General features: G+C 44.3%; 1 protein-coding gene across 1 annotated transcript; it reads right to left on the reverse strand.

Moving 5' to 3' along the window:
* Positions 1-1920: 1920 nt before the first annotated feature.
* SRD5A3 (steroid 5 alpha-reductase 3) lies at positions 1921-19570 on the reverse strand. Its single transcript, XM_079153786.1, has 5 exons — positions 19263-19570; positions 10841-10983; positions 8503-8700; positions 5345-5479; positions 1921-4569 (listed from the first exon to the last, which is right to left on the reverse strand). The coding sequence occupies exons 1-5, from the start codon at positions 19481-19483 to the stop codon at positions 4310-4312; spliced, it is 957 nt and encodes a 318-aa protein (XP_079009912.1). The 5' UTR covers positions 19484-19570; the 3' UTR covers positions 1921-4309.
* Between the last annotated feature and the right edge of the window lie 2733 nt (positions 19571-22303).

Below are 22303 nucleotides of genomic sequence, written 5' to 3' on the forward strand. Positions count from 1 at the left end.
TTCGTTTTGGCATGCCTAATTTTCCACTTACATATTTCTTCAGGATTTTTTTTAACTGATTCTAACACCTTACTCATTTCTTGATTAATGAAATAAATAAAACCTTTGGCACATGTTCCTTTTAAAAAAAATTTCCTTTTAGATGTTGATTGACCTTTTATTTTATTCATTTATCTTTATGTGGTGCTGAGACTCGAACCCCAGCCTCACACATGCTAGGCAAGTGCTCTACTACTGAGCCACAACCCCAGCCCCTGGCACATGTTCCTTTGATATTAATATGAGAATCATGATTTTACACTCTCTTTTAAAATTTTTAATTATAGATGGACACAACATCTATATTTATTTTTACGTGGGGCTGAGGTTCAAACCCAGTGCCTTGCACATGCGAGCCAAGAGCACTGCCACTGAGCCCCAGACCCTTAACAATCTTTTTTAAAAAGTATCCTTTTAAAAACAAGGGACACTCGGATACAGGTGCTTAGGCGGGTAGAATGACGATGGCAGTGGTGACCTGTGGAAATTTTCTTCCAGTAACTTCATGTTCCTGAGGGCAGAGGAGATGTGAAGTAGTGAGCAGTGGTGGAGTGCGTGTGCTGGGGAGGTTTCGGCATGACTGCAGCACGGAGGCCACCAAGGTTGGTGGTGAAGAGTGTAAAGCAGGCTGTGAACAGGCAGAACTCTCCAGGCACTGTGCTTCGTGCACGTGCAGAGGGAGAGCTGGGTTTCACCAGACTCGGGGCAGCGGGGGGTGGGTGGTGACAAGAGTTGAGGATAGGTACTGATTATGATTTACTTGGAACTTCAGCAAGGTAAGGTGATAAGAGAAGATTTGTGGGTAATGAAAGACAATGAAACTGTGATAAGATAAACAAATTGGAGGTTCTAATGGGGTTGAAAAATTGCTGGGGTTGAAGAACTGGGAAAATGAGCTGGATAGTCAGACGGGACGCAAAATACCATCTTCATTTGGGACCCGCAATCTGAACATTCTATTGTTTGTTGGTCACTCATCTGCAAACCACTAGACGTGTGTGTGTGTGTGTCGGGGGGAGGACAGATGTTTTACATGGATTGCTTCCATCTTCTTCTGCTTTATTCTTATGGGCTCTCCCAGTGAGATGATCACATGAAATCAAGCCTCCCTTTGTTTCTAGAGTGAACAGAATCTGCAGACAGGGAGGCAGCATGATGAGCAGGGTCTCTGCAGAAGGTTGTGCAGTTTGTACACCCCATGAAGGACACCAGGCTGACAGCCAGCCTGAGCTCTGCTCATGGAGCTGCAGCCCATGCCCAGCTGCCTTTTGTGCCCACAAGTCTCATGCCTGCTATATTTGGGATGTTCTGAAGTGCTGCCTTTCCTAACCCAGAAGAGGTCAGCGAGCCCTGATAAAGATAAGCTTTTACCTTGGGGGCTGAGGAGGGAGATTTGTCCTTCTGTTGAGAAATTCCTTGTGGACTGGTGTCCTCTAAGCGCTTCAAGTGTGCAGATTTGAAGGAAGAGGCTTAATGTTATACCTTGTCAATATGTGCACAGGATTACTATTTATAATACAGTTTACATTTGAATAATTTAATTTTGCTTCCCCCTAAACCAATACATTCCTCTTAGGAGAGCTCTGCAATTTGAGAACAATGATGGACATGTCACATGCATCATTTATGGACTGTTGCCACCTCCACTGTTTCTGTCTACCAGAAAAATCCCAGGTTGCACAATTATATTTATAAAAACCAGTTGAATTTTTTTTTTCTGAAAAGTAATGCAAAAGAGATGGCAGAAACTGTCTTAAATAGGCTAGAGGAGTAAAATACACTTGCTTTCTTACTGTTTTAAGATCTTCTTTAATATATCAGTTCATTTGAGATGCATGATCTGTCAATGGTTCTGAAGTTTCCAGATTTCTTTGGTTATGCAAATATTTACAGTTTCCTTAAGTGGAGTATCCATTAAATCCATACAAAAATATCTGCAGTTTTTTTTTTTTTTTAAACAGGAATTCTAGCGTAACTACTCATTGAATTAAAAATATAATACAGAACACAGCTTTACGGAGACAGTCATTCATGCTCACTGTAAGCAATGTTAGTATGTGGGATAAGCTAGAACTTGTAGACTAATCAAAAACAAAGGCTACTTTCAATGCACTTTGATAGTCAGTAGTGAATTCAGAGTGCTGTTCTGAGGTAGTTCAGTATCATTTCCTTACCTTGATGGCAGCCTAGAATGAAAGGTTAAGGCTATTCAACTATGCCAACAGGAAAGTCAAGAATCTTCACCTCCAAGCAATTTCTGGATCATCCTTGTGAAGAATTCATGTCTTGGTGGTGCTCTCCTCTTAGATGCACAGAATTATTTTCATTTACACAAAACAGTACTGATTCTGCCCTTATAAACACAGCATATTCCCCTCCCCTTTTCTTACTTTCTTTTTATTTCTTTACTTTTCCAGTGCTGGGGATGGCTCAGGGCCTTCTGCATGCTGGCCCTACCACTGAGCCATGTCTCTAGCCCAACACGACTCTCAATTATGCACCATCAGTTAAACTTTCACCAAAGGCCATCCTCATATATCTGAACCCCTTTGAAGATATCCTATTTCCTTTTTAATCTCTACCTAGAAATGCATTATTTGGACACAGAAGAGAAGGGAAAATAAGAGATGGGACAGTGTGCAAGGGACAGCAAGGATAAGGAAACTACAATGCTTTCTCATAGTTCTTGACAGAGTCCTTTGTGGGCCCCTGTTTATTATTTTACTTCCAAGTGCACTAAGATTACAGAACATCAGTCAAATCCTTTGGCTAACCTAGGTATAAAATTGCATGTTAAAGTCAAATACAATTTTTCCCTCAATAATTTATTTAAAATTACACAGTCTATTTGTGTGGAAATTAAAACCGAACTGAAATATGTTTTACATTTCCAATGTAGAAATGCTTTTGTTCTGGAGTCCTGATCCTGAGGATAGCAAATTCCAACTGACAAATGAAATGAATAGGTCATGTATATGTACAGAATGAGCAATGGATTAAATTAAATGGTATTTGGTTGATGGGAGAAAAAATGTTACATCAGAATTAATGGAAGAACTTCAGGATGTTTGGCCATGCATGTACTTAAAATCAGATTTAAAGGAATTTGTTTAAATCGGGGCTTACTGCCCCAGGGATGGAGGTGGGGGAACAGATTCTTAGGCTGTGTATTTGATGTGTCTGGTTAATAATGAGGTTTTTTTCCCCCTTAGTGAGGCACAAATAAGTGCACTTAGTGGACTATAATGTGGCATTTGCATAAAAGAAGTAAGTTAGTACCTCACCCAGGAGGCTAGAAAGTCCTACGCTATATAAATGTGCTCAGCCTGTAGTATTGTTCAAGATTTAGTTTTCCTTTCATACTATGCATTTATTTCCCTTTGACTTAATCATGGGTGTTTTCTTTAGCATAAACTATTTTAAATGTAAACTTTATTCCTAGATATCTTCAAATCATTCTGTTAGTTGAAAGGCACTCAGATGACATTATCCAATTCAAGTAATTGCTGCTGAAGGAGGTCTTAGTAGTATCCAATCCAGAGCATGTCAGTTCAAAGAAGGCTTTATATGCATAAATATAAAAATATTTTATTTTCCAATGCTTTTGCTTTTAAAGGACTCCCTTGAAAGGAGTGTCAAAGAAGAATTAAATAAGTTTTAAAACTTTCTCTTAGGCTGACTTGAGGGGGAGATGAGTGGAAATGGCTATTGATGGTTTTATAACTGGAGATCCTTGTGACAGTATAAATTAACTCCAAAGACTCATCTTTCCGTGAAACTGTTGGTGTCAAGTTATATTATTTTTGAATGTTATTCTGCTGTAATAGAACTTTACAAATATTTATTGAACACCTACTATATATCCCTTACTATCTAGGGCAGTTCGTTGTTCCCTAACAGGCATTCCAGCTGCAGATGGTCTTGTCTCCTCCTGGTGTACATGCATATATGTGTGAAGCTGTTTGGACTTGGTTAGTATGCTTGTTAAGCAGCTTGGAGAAATCTTGTCTACTTTTTTATCAGTTGGTAGGCTTTATAAAGCATGGCAGAAAGCAGACATGGCAACCCTAAGTCTCCCAGAAGTATTTCTTCTTTGAAGACACTCTGAAGATTTATCTGCTCCAGGGTATTGCTTTGTTCATTTGGTGAAGAATTTCTGTAACAAAGAATTTCAAACAATTCTGCCAAAATTGCACTTTGGTCTCCAACTTCATAGTCTCTAGGAATTGAACTTGCTGCCTAACTTACTTTCTTCATGACTGAGGTTATCTCAAAACAAAAATGGCAGGAAAGCTTTCCTATGCTTTGGGTAGGAGACAAACTTGCTTTTGTAGAATTTGTGGCTGAGGAAAGCAGACAGGGCCTGGCTGAAGAAGACATATGTCACCACTAGCCACCAAGTTAAATTGAGGAACCCAAAGGTGACAGCCATGGAAATGTAAATCATCAGCTCTGCTAAGTAGTTAGGGGAAGAAACATATTCAAACCAGTCTCCAAAAGGGATCCTGTGGTTGCAGTGAATGACCACTCCTGAAAGGAAAAGATGACTTCGTGAGCATCAAAAATTACGGAAAGGAAGTGTTACCAATGTAATCTCCAAATCATTCACAGATTCTCTTAGGTTACTTTGTCAACTATAAACACAAAGGAAGTTGGTTCTTCCAGCAGCCCTCCACAGTGGTCTTTGAGAGCTCAGACTCTGGAGTTGGATTACACATGTTCCAATCCTGGCTCTCCTGCTTACTAGCCAGGTAACTTCAGAGGAGTTGCTTAATCTCATTGTACCTCCATTTCCTCATCTGTAAAGTGAGGATCAGACTGTACTCATTTCATGTGGTATCATGCCTGTGAAACACTTGGAATAGGGCCTTGCACAAAGTAAGCACTGGATAAATATTAAAAAATACTACTCCACTTTTAGCATTTCCAGTAGCCTAATGAAAATTGTACTGGTGATACAAGCTAACTGGAAGGTCAGATTGTTTTGCCTTGCCTGGGATGGTACTCACTGCATGGTAATATGAGCTATCACATGTGAATCAATATATCTGTGCAGTGCAGAATTCAAAATGTGGGCGCAGAATAGAATCAGACTGACAGGGCTAGACAAGGCTGGAGAGATCTTTAGGGTGAGAGCCTTGTTGTACAGTCAGTGAGATCACACCTCAGAAGGTGTCTTTGTCAAGATTGGGTATTTGGCATAGATAAGCCAGCTAACTAGGGCAGGAATGAAAAGAACGGAGGTACACAGAGAACTGACTTCTGAGGGTTAAAATTCACGTGCGGCAGCTCCAAGAGATCTCACCTGCTTTATTTTTCCTGAGATTGCTGAGAATGACGTGGCACTTATACTGATGGGCAGATGACCAGAAGAACATCATCATTCCGAGGATATGGAACCAGCGGGCTTGCATCAGCAGATTTTTCCCTATTACGTAGACTACAGAAAAAAGTGTCATCTTATTAGCCAAGCCTGCAAAGTTTCAGAGACTCAGGGATTTAAAAAATCATGTTATCCTGGCTGCATTTCCTCTGCACTAGGGAGACATGCTCAGCTGTGGGCAGCTTCAGTGGCTAATGGCAAGGAAGTCCATAGTGACACATTCCCTCACCCCTTTGCCAGAGGCTTCAGGCACATACTCAGCTCCTTCTCCCCTTGTGTGACCTACCTTTAGGTGGTAAGTCTGCTTTTTGGTTCTATTGCTAAGCCCCATTTTAAGCTTCTTGCTTGCATTTTACTGTCAGGAAAACACTTTCTACAGAAATCTCTGAGCTAGTGTCCTGAGCCACACTGCCAGGGACATCCTGAATGCAGAATACTGAGTTGACTGGCTCTGGCCAGTGAAGAAAGTCCCTGGAGGTAAAGGCTGTGGGTGGATTCTTCACAGACCAGGGAAAGCTAAAACTGCAAGATGAACAAAATAAAGGCGTCTCTTTCTGGATCGGAAAGAAACCAGTGAAAGTGACTGTTTCAAGAGTAGAAAGGCTGGGCTGGGGAGATAGCTCAGTCAGTAGAGTGCTTGCCTTGCATGCACAAGGCCCTGGGTTCGATCCCCAGCACCGCAAAAAAAAAAAAAGAGTAGAAAGGCTCAAAACTTTTGCTTCTTTCTCTCTGGCTACCAGGAAGGGAGGAGGAAAGAAGGCAGGCCAGAGGAGGACATGAAGAGCAAGCCACTGGCACTGGAAGGGCAAAGGAAGACCTCTCCCTAAGTAACAGGATGGAGCTGGCCTAATGAGTCTTCACGGAAGAAACAAAAGTTGTCCACTGGTTATGGACGAAAGCCTGGGCTCTGGAGCCAAGAAGGGGCTCCTAAACCACTGACTGAAGTAAGAGAACCACGGATCTGCCACTCCATATGGTACCCACCAGTGGGAGTCAGTTGAGGACAGCTCCTGACTAACGAGATCCCTTGTGCCCATTTCTGTTAAAGAAACCTGTTCTCTATCAACGGTCTACCATAGTCTTTTAAATGCCCACGAGGCTTAGTCATTTACCAAATGGTTATATTTTTGTAAGTTAAAAACAAACGAAATATGAAAAATGCAGTTTCAATCTGACTGGCTTCAGGAGCAAGTCAGTCAATACAGAATTAAAAGTTAAAGCAAGTGTCCAGGAGTTCTGCTCTCTATACTGCATTCCCTGCTCTAAATGCAGAGAGACAAAATTTGTAAGAGTCAGCAGGAATTATAATGCAGGAAAGGGGAGGCGGGTGGAAGGTGCCTCTTTACTGACAGTATAAAGTATGTAGTGTTTCATTATTCATGCATCCATTAGTTATTTACTGAGTGTCCTTGAAGCCTGGCACTACATATGCAAGGGGGATAAAGTATGAGAAAGTCAGGCAAGACCCCGGTCCTCGTAGAGCAGCCTTCTGGCTTGCAGATCTTTTCACTTCCACAAAGACCTGTGAAGTCAGTCTGTGCCCCTAATTACGGGTGGGGGCTCTGAGGCTCAGAGAGGTTCAGCAGGGCAGATGTAGGCCCAGCAGACTCCCATGCCCATGCTTTTCCAGCAGACCCCATCAAATGCCCCAGTGGGTTCTCTCTCAGTGAATTACTGAAAACAACTCTCCCCATAGGGCCTCATATGGCCCCAGATGACCTACCTGGTGAAGGACAAGTAGGTGAAACAAAACAGCTTCAGAAAGGAATGTTCAGAAAACTACATCTGTGGGTGCCTCCACGCCAGCAGAGGGAAAGCAGAAGCTGGGCTCCAGCCAGGAGGAAACTGCAGGAGAGCTAGTAACGCCAACAGAAGCCGACAGACAGGAGGCCCGGGGTTACCAGAGAGCTCCTGAAAGTTCTCTGGATGGGAAACTGGGAATGACAGCTCATACCATGGCACTGGCTAAAGGCCACAGCTGAATGACTGGGGAGGAAAGACTGACTCCATCTACGTTGAGAGCAATTAGCTGGAGAGCGGGGTGTGGCAGAGTGGCTGCAGCCAATGAGAACTTCGGGAATTGACACAGACGGTCAGTGAGCCTGCTTTAGGATCCTTCCTCTGGCCACAGAGGTGGGCTACAGTAACAGAGGACCTCAGGGTCCTGACTGACACGGACCCCAGACCTGCCGGGGAGGCTCACTCACTAAGCAATCCAAGTATCTAGACCTCGGTTTCAATTTACGAGGATGGACAGGGCAGCTTTAGGAAACCTGGAGCCTAGCATTTGAAGAGAAAATGACCATGAAAGAGCCACAGTGTCTGGGCTAAAGGACAAGCTGCAAGTCAGGCTGACCTTAGCACTAAAAACTCACTGAAGTCACCCAAAAGAACCTGACTGCTTCATAACACATGCCATTTTTACAAAAGTCAATTTTCACACGTTAGATGACCTTCATGCCCCACCTAAAACAAAAACCCGCATTTCCTTCTCACAGAGATTTTCGTCCCTTCTTCCAGCTCAGAGCGTTCAGAACCTTCAGGCAACCTTCATTTACTGTGGCACTCTTGTCCTCTTCCCTCTGGCTGCTTGCAGGAGGAAGAGCGTTCTGTAAGGGGACCCATCCCAAGAACTCAGGCACCAAGAAGGTTCCACTTCCTCTTCCAACCAGGACCGCCCACCAGGGGCATGCCTCCTCTTGCGTTTTTCTAGGATTTCACTGGGCACCCAGGTTGAGGAGCCTTCTGAGGTCACCCACTTTGCTGCCCTTTCCTCCTGCTTCCCATGCGGCACTTGGCACAGACCAAGCCCACATGGTTTTGCTGACTTCAGTCCCTCCAGGGAACCCGTGTCCCATCCCATCCTCCTTAAACTGAGCCTCGTGAACACTTTCCTGTCTCCACTGAAGGCTTTACTGCTTAGCCGGCGTCCTCCGGGTTAACTTCTCTTACATGCCTATGGACGTGCTCACTTCTGGAAACCTACCCTCAGGGTCTAAACTCCTGAAATGCAACGTGGGTTGGGCCGGCCTCTGCCTCCTGACCCCTCAGAGGGCTTTGGGGGCACTTGCCTCACTCACCATTCCTGCCATCCATTGGCACCTGGCTCAGCACTGTTAGGCCCACCAGGACATAGTAGACGAGTCCAAAACAATACTGCACGAGGTGAATCACAGCATTGGAGAAGACACTGACGTAGAAGCACTCGAAGAGTCTCCGCAAGCTGTGCAGCCATAGGAACGCTAGCACTAAGAAGGCAGACAGTGCCAGCTCACCCCCTGCAATCCAGAAGGCGACAGGTTCAGCACCTCTCTTCTGGACTAAACCAAAGTTTTGTTTTTCCCTAGTGTTAAACAGTCTCAAAACAGACGAGAACTAGGAAAAGGCCCCAGAGATCATTCAGCCTAGTGCGTTGCTCTTTTCAGCAGTGAGGACACAGGCCAAAGAAAGTCAACGAGTTCGGGTCAAGGTCACACAGTCACTTGGTGACAGAGCGGGGGGACCACCCATCTTTTGACTCTGCTTCATGAGAGTCTTCCAGGCTACATGGACATCACTGTGAAGAGGTCTATGGGTCTCTGGTACCTGGCACCAGAAGCCACAGTTTCTAGATGGCCCTGAACAATCCCGCCTGGTGGGATCCCCAGGGTTACGGGCACTGTGGAGGCAGAGATGGAGACAGGAATAGGAAGAATCATGCATTTCTTTCCATGTTAACAAAAAAGAGGGTTGGGAATAGAGCTCAGTGGTAGAGTGCTTGCCTAAGATGCAGGAGGCCCTCGGTTTGATCCCCAAAACCGTAAAAAACTAAAAAACAAATAAATAAATAAGGAGTTATATTTATAGTGGACAGTGAGCTCTGAGATCTATCTTCCTGCCTGCCTCTTATTCCTCTGCCCCCAAAGTCTGAAGAAAAGCTGATTTTTAAAATAACATAAAAAGTAGGGCTAGGGCTGTAGCTAAGTGGTAGAGCACTTGCCTAGCATGTGTGAGGCACTGGATTCAATTCTCAGCACTGCATATAAGTAAATAAAAATAAAGGTCCATCCACAACTAAAAAAAGAAAAAGTGATTTCTCTTTTTTTAAATGAGTCTATCTGTCTGTCTCTGTCTGTCTCTCTCTCTCTCTCTCTCTCACACACACACACACACAGACAACCACAAGGTACAGCTTAGTAAATTTTTACAAACTCAATCAACCCATAGGGCCATAGTAACCAGCACCTAGACCAAGAAAGAGAGCTCAACCAGCACCCCCTAGTGTTCCCTTCCAGGAACTACCTGTTCCTTCCACCACCCCAAGGGTACCAATCCCTGTCTTGACTTCTATCAACACAGATTAGCATCAGCATCAACTATTTTTGTATTTTAAATGAATTTTAAACATAGTGTTTTTTAAAACTCTTTAGGAACAGGTTAAAACACAAGGCAGATAAAACTCCTCAAAATCAACCCTCCAGATACCAAAACACCAGCCAGTACCACGGCAAACAAATCAGGGATGAAGTTGTAGAGTGCAGTGGGATTTACTGAGTAGCTGCCTCTCTCAAATAGGATGCCCGTGGGTCTTGCCCTCTGGCAACAAGTCCCTGGGGTTATACAGAAAAGGACTGCTCCTAGGGGCCCAGTGGTTTGGCTGCTGGAACAAAAGACAGTGACAAGGACAGAGGACAGCTTGTTTTGAATTCTACCCCTCATCTTCTGTCTGACCTTAACTGAGCCACTTCACGGCTTTCGCCATCAATTCCTATTTATTTATTTATTTATTTGAGATGTGGGGTGAGCTCATTATGCTGTCCAGGCTGGGCTCCAATTCCTCAGTTTGAGCCATCCTCCTGCCTCAGCCTCCTTCTGAGTAGCTGCGACTACAGGTAGGAACCACAGTGCACAGTTCCATTTCCTTACTTTAAGAACTTTTCTACATATCCTCATCTCCTGCTGAACGTGGCAAACTTAAAGGCTAGTTTGTGATTGTCTGACCAACATCCACTTACAGTATAATACACCTTTTCATGTTTACCAAAAAGCAACTTTTTTTAAAAATCAAGTTTCTGTGAGTTCTGAGATGTGATTTGGGCTGGAACTGGATTAGTGATAAATGTTGCAAGGCAAGCCTGAGGGAGCCTCACCGCTTCCCTGTTCTCTAAGACCTCTTCATAACTTTATCAACAGTACTAAACATATCAGAGGGAGAACAGCCAGTCCTGTGCACAGCAGTGCCTGGGGGACATGGGGAGTCACAGCACTACCTCTGAGCTCTGCCACGATTTCAGGGAGGACTTGGGGACATCCCCTCGGCCCTCCACTACCCAGGCCCTGCAGGGGAGGTGCCAAGGAGGCAGGAAATGGAGCACAGCCCCCTGCAGACAGGAGGGCAGGGGCAAGATGTCGTGTGGTAACGAGGCTGGCAGACTTTACCTCGGAACTGTGCTGCCCCGAGAATCCTGAGCAAATGGTGAAGCCAGTGTGGAAAAGGCACTCCCAGGAACAGAGACTGAGTAAGGAACCAAAGCAGGAAGCCATTCCACAGCACCGAGATGACGTAGAAGTGAGAAAAATACCTGCAAAAGGAAAACGAGTTAGGCAATGACCAGAGTAGATCCAAGTAAAGCCCTTCCTCAGGCAGAAGTATTTTTAGTTGCTCTTTCTCCCTAAATCCTGAAGCAGAGTTTTGCTTTCTTTTAACAGAACCTGAATCCCACAGGTATTCAGATCTTTAAAATTCTCTTTCAAACGATAGGACTAGTTAACAGACAGAAAAAGAGGTTCACAAGAACACAACTGACCTTGTTAGAGAAGGCCGAGGGCGGGTTAGTGATCTCTCTCATCTCTGGGTAACAGAACTTGGCCCACCTTCCAAATAAGGGGGCCGTGGAGTTTACAAAGAGAAACTAGACTGTGCTGTAACATAAGCTCAATCTGTGAAAGACTGCAGAGTCCTGGGCAATATTGCAGTAACAGACCACAACTGTTGCACAAGCTTTGCACAATCAGAATCAGCGCTAGAAGGTCTTATGATCCAGTGTTTTTCTGAATCATGTTGACTGGTTCCATTGTAGCATGACAAATATCATAACAGAAGAGGGTATCAACTCCCCCTGGGTGTAATTCTTAGACAATTACCGAGCCTACTTTGCAATGAACACATTTATAAACTAAATAACAAATAAACCCTGAAAACCGGTATGATGAAATCAGCAAGTTAATTCAATGTGAGAGATGGTGTCAAGGTGCTGAAACAAAATCACCCAATAAGGCATAAAGGCCTCACAGGGTCTGGAGGGCTATCTTACCTATACTTTCTCTATTATAAGTTGAGTATCCCTTATCCAAAATGCTTAGAACCAGCAGTATTTTGGATTTTGAATATTTTAAAATTTTTAGAATATATGCATATGCATTTGTAGACTGATGAGAACGCCAGTCTAACCACAGAATTCGCTTTGTTTCACATAGCCCTAAAACATACACACTGGAGATAATCTTATACAGTATTTTTTAGTGCACCCGCATTTTGAGTGTGACCCATCACATTAGGTCAGGAATGGAATTTTTTCCATCTGGGGCATATGTCAGCGTGCAAACAGTTGGGCATACTGGAGCATTCTGGGTATTTGGATTAGGGATGCTCAACTCGTATTTTTCCTCTACTGAGATCAGTTCAGACCTTTCTGACTCTGCTGGGAGGCTGCGGACCACCAGACCTTTCTGGTCTATCTGCATCAGTACTAGGTTCCCTTTCTTTTCTCCTTAGTCTTTGACAATGAAAGGCAAATCCTGGACCAAAGAGAGGTTAAATATTAGCTGAGATTCCTCCAGATGATCCACAACAAGCTTGTTAGAGACCTCGCAGCCCCCAGACGAGGCCCACACACCGGGGCACCAGCGCCGATCTAAGGTGATCATTCCCTGGCAACTCGCTCCATCTCCCAACCACTGGGAGCCAACCCCGATCTGGTTCTGCCCTCTCTGGCCACACAGAACAAGATGAACCCAATTCCACACAACAGCTCTGAAACTATTTGAAGAGAGCCACTTTCTCCTCCTGGATTAAGAGCTCAATTTTCTCAAGAGCTCATCCATGAGGGTCAGTTGCCACCCCTGGGTCCTGGTTGTTAGTTAAGACACACTTCCCAGAACTGAGCCCTTGTGTGGGCTGAGCACACTCCGTGCAGGGTCAAGAAGGCTTTGCTCAATGCGCGGTGGGGCACGCCTGTAATCCCAGAGGCTCTGGAGGCTGAGACAGGAGGATCTCAGTTCAAAGCCAGCCTCAGCAATGGCGAGGCATTAAGCAACTCAGTGACACCCTGCCTCTAAATAAAATACAAAATAGGCTGGGGATGTGGCTCAGTGGTTGAGGGCCCCTGAGTTCAACAGTTCAATCCCTGATAACCCACCCCCCACCAAAAAAGAAAGAAAAAAAGAAAAAGAAAAAAAGAAACAAAGAAGGCTTTGTTCTGCAGGGTCCTATGGGGAGGAGAGGGCTGACTTCTGAAGAGCAATTTCCAGGCCAGCCACTTTAGCTCCTGCATTTTTTCCGAAGGATTGATGGAGCGCTTCGATTGCGCTGGGCGATGCTCCAGGATGAGGCCTCGGCAGGGAGCACACAATCAGCTCTCAGGGGAGAGTCAGTCAACAACTACACCCACAGACACCTAGCATACTGCTGGGCAAGGGGACAGAGAGCGCGCAGAGGCTATTCTGGAGGAATGGTTCAGGATGGCGTCTCTGCAAGTGACCCTCAGCTAGAATGAGCAGTCCTTGTGGACCCTGCGGGGAAAGAACTACAAAGGTACCCAGGTGGGTGCTTGTTGGGTCCATGCAAGAACACTAAGGGACGCCTGTGTGGCTGTGTGTCCCTCTCAAGGGGGAGAGAAGCAGGAGGCGGGATGGGAGGAGCAGAGAACACAAGGCTTGGTAGGAAGTCGGTTTTTGTAGGGGGGAGCCATTGAAGCAGAGGGGTGAGCTGAGGTAATAATTCATGTCCTTAAAATCCCTCTGGTTGATGGAAAAGTTCTAGAGATGGAAAGGGGGATGGTGGCATAAGAAGGAGCATGTACTTGAAGCTCCTGAACTGTACTGGGCTAACTTGGCAAAATTTAAGACGTGTATTTTAACACAATAAAAAAAAATTTAAAAGGGCATTGCTCATTCATTTCATACCTAGTCACCTGCTGACTAGGTAGAGAACAGTCTAGTTGTGGCATACAGGATGCAGAATGAAGCCTGGGATAACAGCTGGGATTACTAAATCTAAATCTCATCTTCACAGTAATCCTTTAAAGTTAATTGTTGTTTTCTTCATGTGGTGGGTAAGAAAATTAAGGTTCAGAGAGGTTAAGTCATTTATCCAAGGTCACACAGTAAGTGGGAGCATTTGGCTCCAGCCTCAACCCTGATGACTCTGCATTTCAAATCATATTACTACCTTCTCATTGATGCAGCCTAGGCTTGCCTGAATCTGCACTTCTGCCCCAACGGTACACATAACCAAGCCTAAAGTCGAGCAAATCACTCAAGCACGATTTGTGTAAGTTGCTAAGCCACGACTTGCTGTGCTCTACTTGTGTCATGGTGCTTCGGATGCCAAGGCATACTGTTATTATTATTATTCCTGCATTTTGTTTTGCGTTCCTAGTTTCCCTCTATAGGAAACATTCCCCACTCTATCACAAGTCCCATTGCTGGCTTGGTTTTAAAGACCCAGCTCAAGCCTCAGAACGCCGAGGTATGAACTCGGGCGCCTCCTCTTCACGCGTGCTCCTTCTTCTTCCTCCCCTGGCACTCTGCTTCTCTGGAGCACCGCGGTCCAAGCCCCTGGGAGCAGGGATACGGTGGGTGATCCTCACGAGTACACAGGGCTCTGCGTGGGACTCCTTCACCTGCGTGATTATTACAAAGCAGGGTAGCTCTGGGGCCTGGGCACACAGCAGTGAGCACAGGGGATAGTGCTTGCTATCATGGAGCCTGCACACACCCACACGTACATCATACCGCGTGGCAGCAGGCAATAACTACTCTTCACTAAAGCAGGGAAGAGGAAGAGGGAATGCAGGGGAGGGTGGAACTGTGATTTTAAATGAGATGGCCCTTTAAAAGAGGGCCTCACTGAAGAGGTAGGATCTCCAACTGCAGGAAGTGGGGGCACGCACAATGAGGTCGGGAAGAGAGCCAGTAAGGCAAACTACAGGAGCCTGAGTCCACCAGGTGGTGGACAGGGGCTTCTATTGAGAGTGGGCTGGAACTTGTCACAGTAGTTGGAGCTGCCATTATAAGCATAAAGTACGTGGGATTACAAAGGAAACCAATTATACTGGCATAGATAATACAGCTACCCCAAATCAAAATTTTCATATAGTAATATGTATATTTCTTAGGTATCCACACTATCTAGTGGTGAATAGCTACAATGGTCTCATGGAAATGAAAATGATAATGTTTTGAGATATTTTTAATATTCCCAATGCAATATAAGAAGAACTATCACAAAGCTGTAGGTACCTAATTCTACAGTGGTTTATTTTGAGCACAGGGGACATGATCTCATTGAACATATATTTGCTGATTGCCGGAACTGATCCCAGATCCCAGTTCGGGGAGTCACAGGATTCACTAAGGAACGGAGCTCTTGTTTACTGGGCTCTGCCCAGGTGCCTGGCCCTGTGCTAACTGCCTCAATGCCATCACCACTTATGAGCCCCCTAGAGGCTACCCTGCGACTGCCCTAGTCCACAGCACCGCCACCACCTTTTGCCTGGACCACCATGGCAGCCTCGCATCTAGTCTGCTCCACACTGCCGGGCATCCTTTTAAAACAAATCACGTGACACACTCCTTTCCTCCTCCAGGCAAAGCCTTCACCCGCTTTCCACCCATTCTGAATACAGTTCAAACTCCATTGTGGCCTCCAGGGCCCTGGCCCGCCCTTTCCTGATTGCCACTCACACCCCACCTGTCTTGCCCATGATCAAATGACCTGGCTGGATCTCCTCGAAAGCACTTACCACCATCTGAAACTATCCTGTGTGTTTAACAAGATTTGCGTGCACCTCGTCTGTCTGTCTATAAGCTCCAAGGAGCCTAGAATAGCTCCAGACACACTGCAGGTACTGTATGAACACCAGTTAAACAAGCAAATGAAAAAGAAGGTAAGTAGCTCATTCAAAGTTACTCTCAGTAAGGAGTCAAGTTAATTAACACACTAACTAACCTCAAACCTCAAACCTCTTTTTTGTCATTCATTCAAGACATACTGATGGAGAGAGGGCCTCATTACCCGCATTTCTGTGCTTAGAAAATGGCAACTAAAAGATAAATGTAAATGCCCGGAAAGCCTACAGTCCAGAGCAGGGGTTCTTACATTTCCTTGCCACAGACCTTTTTATCAGTCTGGCAAAGGCTATAGGCCCTTCTCAAAATATCATTCTAAGACAGAGGGATTACCAAGGAAACCAATTACAGATGACATATAGATAATGCAACTACCAGATGTCAAATTTGTGATGAATATGTATACTACTATTTTTTCCCTTAACCTTTGTGTTTATTTTAGTTTTTTTTTTATGTGATGCTGGGGATTGAACCCAGTGCCTCACATGTGCTAGGCAAATGCTCAACCACTGAGCCACAACCCAGGCCCATGTGTACTTCTTATGTATCAAATAACAAGATCTAGTGGTGAATAATGACAGTGTTCTCATGGTGATGAAAATGATGTTTTGAGGTATCCTATATGATTTCACAAAGTTGAAGGTACTGCTAATTCTACTGTGGTCTCTTGATTACATTTGTAATTAAGGATATGCTAAATTTCAGCTAGAAGTTAGTGAAAATACAGCTGTGTCTTGCTTCCAATACAAGTTTGTGCTGCATTCTATCCACAGATCCTCTGAACCTGTTGAAGATCCCCTGAACTCCAGTGGAGAAAATCTGGGCAGCTCTCTCTGCCTCCAGAGCCAAGTTTAACTGCAATGCTTCCATACTAGTTGGAACCATTTTGAAATATTAGAAACAAAAGTGCTTCTATATGTACTATGGAAGTCAGGAGCACTGTGACTCATATTTCAGGTGACCTATTTATTCAGCCTTTTTGGGAAATTGAAACTCCAGGAACCAAAGGAGAACAAGCAAAGCAACTGTCACTCTCATGGGGGGGGGAAAAAAAAAAAAACAAAAACCCCAAAACCAAAAAACCCTTACCAAACAGGTTAATGGAAACAAATATTCTGGGAACTGATTTAAGGTTTTATTCCCATTTTCTTAGGAAAAGAAATACAAACAAAATTACCTAAGCACCACCTTACACGTGTAAAAATGTGATTGACAGCTGTCTACTTGTAAGTATAGAAATTATAGGCTTATTTTCATTTTTAAGAGTGCTATTAAATGTTGCATAAGGAAAAATATTTAAACATAAGCAGGTAGGCTAAGATTATCAAATAGTTTCAAATTTGGATTAACCAAGATATTACTAAATGCCACTATGTGGGGATAAGTTCATTCTCAGTTTATCTCACCTATGACTCAGCTTTGCAATGTGCAAGACTTTCCCCAGGGGCATATCAGAAATTCCAGGGTTCAAGTGCCACTCATACTACTTGCGAGCACTGCACCATGGGGCAAGTGACCCCTTCTAAGCCTAGTCTGCACATATGTGAATGGGGAAAATGACATTTCCTTCACAGGTCTATCATGAGTGTTTAATGGGGAAAGGCACACACTGCATGCAGCAGTCAGTAGATAAAATGCAGGCCCTCAGTTAAGGGTGGTTACTATTAACAAACCAGTAAAAATCTCTCCTCTGTGTTCCCTGGACCTTAACGCACTATTTTTTTTTTTCTCATTATAAAAGTTATAAACACATTGTCAATAAAGACAGTGGAAAATAGAGGTAAGCATAATGGAGGCTATAGACTCAACTCCACCCAATCCTAAAATTCCCCCTTTTAATAAAAATAGGGGTACAAAATTTAAAAGGAGATTAATATCGATTTTTGGAGTCATGGTATTTTTTTATTTTTTTGGTACCAGGTATTGAATTCAGGGGCACTCGACCACTGAGCCACATCCCCCAGCCCCATTTTGAATTTTATTTAAAGACAGGGTCTCACTGAGTTGCTTAGTGCTTCCCCATTGCTGAGGCTGGCTTTGAACTCTCAATCCTCCTGCCTCAGGCTCCCCAGCAATGGGATTGCAGGCATGTGTCACCGTGCCCAGCAAGACATGGTCAGTTTTGATGCAAGTGTCCTATTTTTTTCTTTGTGTTTTGTGCTAATAAAAATGCCTTTCATTATTGGCCTGGATCTGCTGTCTCTTCTCTAGAACTACAAGAAATGTTTAAATTTAGGGAACAAACACCACCCCCACAACACACACAGGCACTTGAACACCATGGGAGGTTCTGCTCAAGAGTTCTGGAAGAAAACAGTATAAATTATTTCACAATATATTAGAAATTACAAGAAGCCCAAAGAGTACCAATTGTTACAGGAATGAATAAGGGAAAGGCCCCAAGCCTCTTGGCTGACATTCAGTGACAGGCTTGAGCACTAACAGCTGGGGCATCTGATTCAGAGAAATAGGTAAAGTCTGGTCATGATTTTAAAGTGTGCTCTTTCATTTGAGGGATTGAGGGACACTGAAATGTCCCTGCACATGTTCCAAAATTTAGAAAATAAACTGCTACCTAGTAGAAGAGGGCATTCTGTAATAAAAATCTGATTTAAAAAAAGGATGTCAATTTTTGCTTAAAAAATAAAAAAGGTCTATGGAATAGGAGGATTGGCCAATGCCTCGCATACTCCTTCTTCCCAAGGCCTTTACTATTCCTCAGGATGATCTAGTTCTTCCTTCTCACACTTGCTAGATCTTTCTCCCACACTGCAGAGTGGGAGACAGTTTCAGAGACCGACCATTATACTTAGTACTTTTGTGGTGTGTGTGTACCTGGGGCACCGCCCGAGGGTGCTAGGAAGGATAATCCAAAAGTTTAATCCAACAGAAACCGTTCACATTCTTTCCGACTCATTTCTAAAAGTCAATTTATGATGCAACTCAAAATTAGAAAACACACCGCTCTATTTCTATCATTTAGTGTTTGGCTGACTCTTCTTATCTATGTCCTGAATTCAAAGTGGAGAAAGGAAGAATTCAAAGAAAGAATGAATGGGAGAAAATCTGCAACAAGTCTCCACAATTTTTGGATGAATTCTACTTAAGTCCCCAAGATTTAATCTTTCATTTAACTTGGTTATGAAATCTGCTGAAAGTCAGACGCAGTTTCGGAACGGGACTGGCCTAAAATGTGCCACCCTGAGCCACACTCTCCAGGGGCACTTGCCGAGGTGCAGCCCACGGAGGTGGCATCCGTGCGACGACCATCTCGCGGTCTCATCTGACTGAGAAGGGTTGGGAAACAGGTGCCGTGGGCGGATCTGCCTTCATTTCCACAAACGCTGGCGACCCCCAAGTCAGGCTGTGAGCCCCTTGAGTGCAGGAGAGGGGAACGAGGAGAACTGGGGACAAAGGAGACTAGTGTGCCTCCTGGCCAAGCCTAAATTCGGATATGCCCTCATTTCCCGGGACAGGAAGGCTCCGAGCGGCCCAAAGTTCACGTTCCTGTGCCCGCGACACTGCGCGCGGCTCTGCTCTCTCGGTGTCCGCGGACACCCGGGGCACTGCTCCCCCAGGGCCACCAAGCGCGCGGCCCCGCAGAGCAGAGCCGAGCCCAGCCGCGCCCGGAACCCGCCGGGGCCGCAGCCCGGGTCGCCTCTGCTGCCCCCTGCCGGCTGCCTGCGAGCAGGGCGCCCCGGGCCATCAGCTCCGGGGCAGCCGCGGTTACCTCTTTGGGACATCAAAGGCCCGGCAGGCAGCAGGGCGCCGCGGCGCCCCCAGCTTGGTTTTTCCATAGCGGATCAGGTCCTGGAAGAGCGCGCAGCCCGGGAGCAGGCTGGACGGCACGAGCTGCAGCAGCAGGGTCAGCAGGAAGGCGGCGGCCAGCGCCAGCCACAGCGCGCGCAGCGGGTTCAGCGCCGAGGCCTCGGACCCCGCCCAGGGAGCCATGGCCCGCGCGCCCGGCTTCCGCAAGCCCGCGCCGCCGCCGCCCCCGAGGAGCCGCCACTCCCGCCGCGCGCCGGCCCCAGGGCCGGACGTCGATGACGCGGCGCGGGGCGGGAACTCGCGGGGCCCCTCCCCGGACTCGCCGCCCGGCCGCGCGCGCTCCCGGGCCGCGTTCCGCGGGCTGCAGCTGCGCGCTCGCCGCCCCTAGTCTGCGCTGGGGGTTCCTAGATGCAGCTCCAGAAGGTGATTCAGCAGGAAACAAGACCACGTGGCTGCAAGTCTTCACCGCAGCATTATTTCCAGTGGAAAAACAGAAACATCCATCAGTGTTCCACTTTGGTGTATTTAGCTATATTATGGTACACTAACGGACTATTCTGCAGCCACTGGCATGACAATTATGAAGACTAGGAATGAAGAAAGTTGTCTGTCAGCTATAATGGTATACTAAGTTAATAAAAGCTGATCATAAAATATGCAGGATTGCAAATAACTATATTAATAGGAACGTGTGTACATGCGAATGAAGAGGCAGGTCGTACACAAAAAAATGAATAGTTGTATTAGAGTGTTGGGAATGTGTACAATGTAAATATATGAAGTACATAGTCATCAAAGTAATGGCACATAATAAAAAATGAAGGGAGGAAGAAGTTGTTTTTAAAAACAGCAGTCCCCTACCCACTGGAGTTCCAATCCCTAGAAGAAAGATTTTTAGCTTCAGCAGCTGTTTCTTCTGATACTTACCTCCATATAGTGACAATGCTATTTCTTGGTTCATCAATTTTAAAACAACATTGCTTTTCTGTTTCTGTAAATGGGAAATTTATCTCTTTTGAGATACATTCTGAGAAATATACCTACTGTATGGCAGGCAGTCTTTTGTACACTGAGGACAGAGAGATTGGTAAGTCAAGTGCTGCTTCCTATTTGGATTTTACATTCTGTGGTGGGTGGGGGATTGAAGGAGGAAGAGGTAGCTTGCTCTTCCTTTTTCCCTAGTGTGGTACTTTACATGAGATGGTTGAACTAGGTGGGCAAGTGAGTAGATAGATGTCAGCTGTCTTTGAATGTTAAATATACAAGTGTTTAAAGTTTTGCTTCTTTGTGCAAGGAAGATAAGTGTTGGTCAAATGGGCATTCCAGCTAGGACAATGAGGCCTTTCTGTGTGACCTAGGATCCCTTCTGCAGGAGTCACCCTTCATTGTTTCTTTATTGTTCTTGGGTTAATTCCATAGAGATGCAGCTGGCCTTCCTATGGCATCTTTCCAAAGAAGTCACTTGTAAGTACATAAAAGGGACCAAGTTTCCTGGGTAGGAGATTCTCTTATAGTTATCTGACCTGGGCAAAGAGTCAAAACAAGATAGGGATGTGTGTGTTTGTGTGTGTGTGTGTGTGTGTGTGTAGTGGAAATAGGAAAGTCTGAGACTGAAGGGAAAATTGTCCCATATGTTTTGGCTTGGATTTTCATCAGAATGCACAGAGAAGCTCCCTGCAGAGGGAGTGACTGAATAGGAAGGCATGAGGCAAGCCCTGCGAGGAGGATTTGTAAATGTTTAAATCCCTGTTGGAGTGAGTTATTTCAAAAGTGGAAACCAGGCTAAAGTTTGTGAGAAAGATCATTGCCAGCAAGTATCAGTCAACATTTTGGTCTTTCTTCTTTTAATTAGCAACACTGTATGTTCAACAGAAAGGAAAAAAAAAAAAAAAAAAAAAGTCATAAGGACTACAAAGGAAGAAATAAAACTGTCACTATTTGAAGGTAATATGAAACCCCAATAATGGAACTCCAATAGGGTTTAGAGATAAGCTGTTAGAACTAATAGAAGAGTTTGGTGAGATTGCTGAAGAAAATGATCAACACATATTGATTATTTTTATTTTTTAGCAACAGAAAATAAATGTTTTTAAAGATAAAGTTTCCAATGGCATAAAATATCATGTGTCAAGGGATAAATCTAATAAAAGATATACAAGATGTCTTCAAAGAACATAATAACATAATAAAGCATTATGATATTAAAAACAATGTATTTAAAAGGAGGGGTATGCTAAGCTTAAAAATTGAAAGATTCAATATGGTTAAGATGACAATTCTCCCTAAACTGATTTATGAAATAAGTATAATACTAATCAAACTTCAACTTTTTGTGAAACTTCAGCTGATTATAAACTTGATATTGAAGAAGGAAGGGCTAAATATAGCCGAGGCACCCTTGAAGATGGAGAAAAAAATTTGGAAGATTTGTTCTATGAGATATCAAGACTAACATGGACTATGGTGATTGCATTAGTCTGGTAAACAGAAGTAGAGACAGAGACAATGGAACATAATGAAGAGACCAGAAATAGCTCCCGTGTCTATGAACACTTGATATACATTTGATTTTGTATGCTTTATCAGTGGAGAAGGGATAACTTTACATATATGGGGCTAGGACAAATGAGTAAACCACAAGGGATAGATATAAAGATAGAAATGGGATCTCTAACTCCATTCATAAAAATCAGTTCTAAGAGGATTAGAGACTGAATGTCAGAAAAATGAATCTTCTAGAAGGTAATACAGGAGACTATTTTCATGGTATGGAAAGTTATCTTAGTCAAGATATAAAAAGCAACTAGTGGAAAATATCAATATATTCTGAACATAAAAATTAAAATCTCTTCATGAAAAGATATCACAGAGAGAAATAAATACAAGGCAAGTGTAGGAAATAGTATTTGCTACACATATTACCAGTAAAGGATTAGTATCTTGCAAATTCATTTTTAAAATGACAAATCTCCCAAAGGAAACGTGCTGAAGACTTTTTTGTGG

This window comes from Sciurus vulgaris (genome assembly GCF_902686455.1).
Source record: "Sciurus vulgaris genome assembly, chromosome: 9".
In the NCBI taxonomy this organism is placed as follows: domain Eukaryota; kingdom Metazoa; phylum Chordata; class Mammalia; order Rodentia; family Sciuridae; genus Sciurus; species Sciurus vulgaris.

Bases quoted from the DNA above. Each gene is read 5' to 3' on its own strand.
- SRD5A3 (XM_079153786.1), bottom strand. From the start codon at position 19,483: ATGGCTCCCTGGGCGGGGTCCGAGGCCTCGGCGCTGAACCCGCTGCGC. The intron at 10,984-19,262 runs GTAACCGCGGCT...TTCCTTTTGCAG, and splicing joins GCCTTTGATGTCCCAAAGAG to GTATTTTTCTCACTTCTACG. The intron at 8,701-10,840 runs GTAAAGTCTGCC...TCTGGATTGCAG, and splicing joins CGGGGCAGCACAGTTCCGAG to GGGGTGAGCTGGCACTGTCT.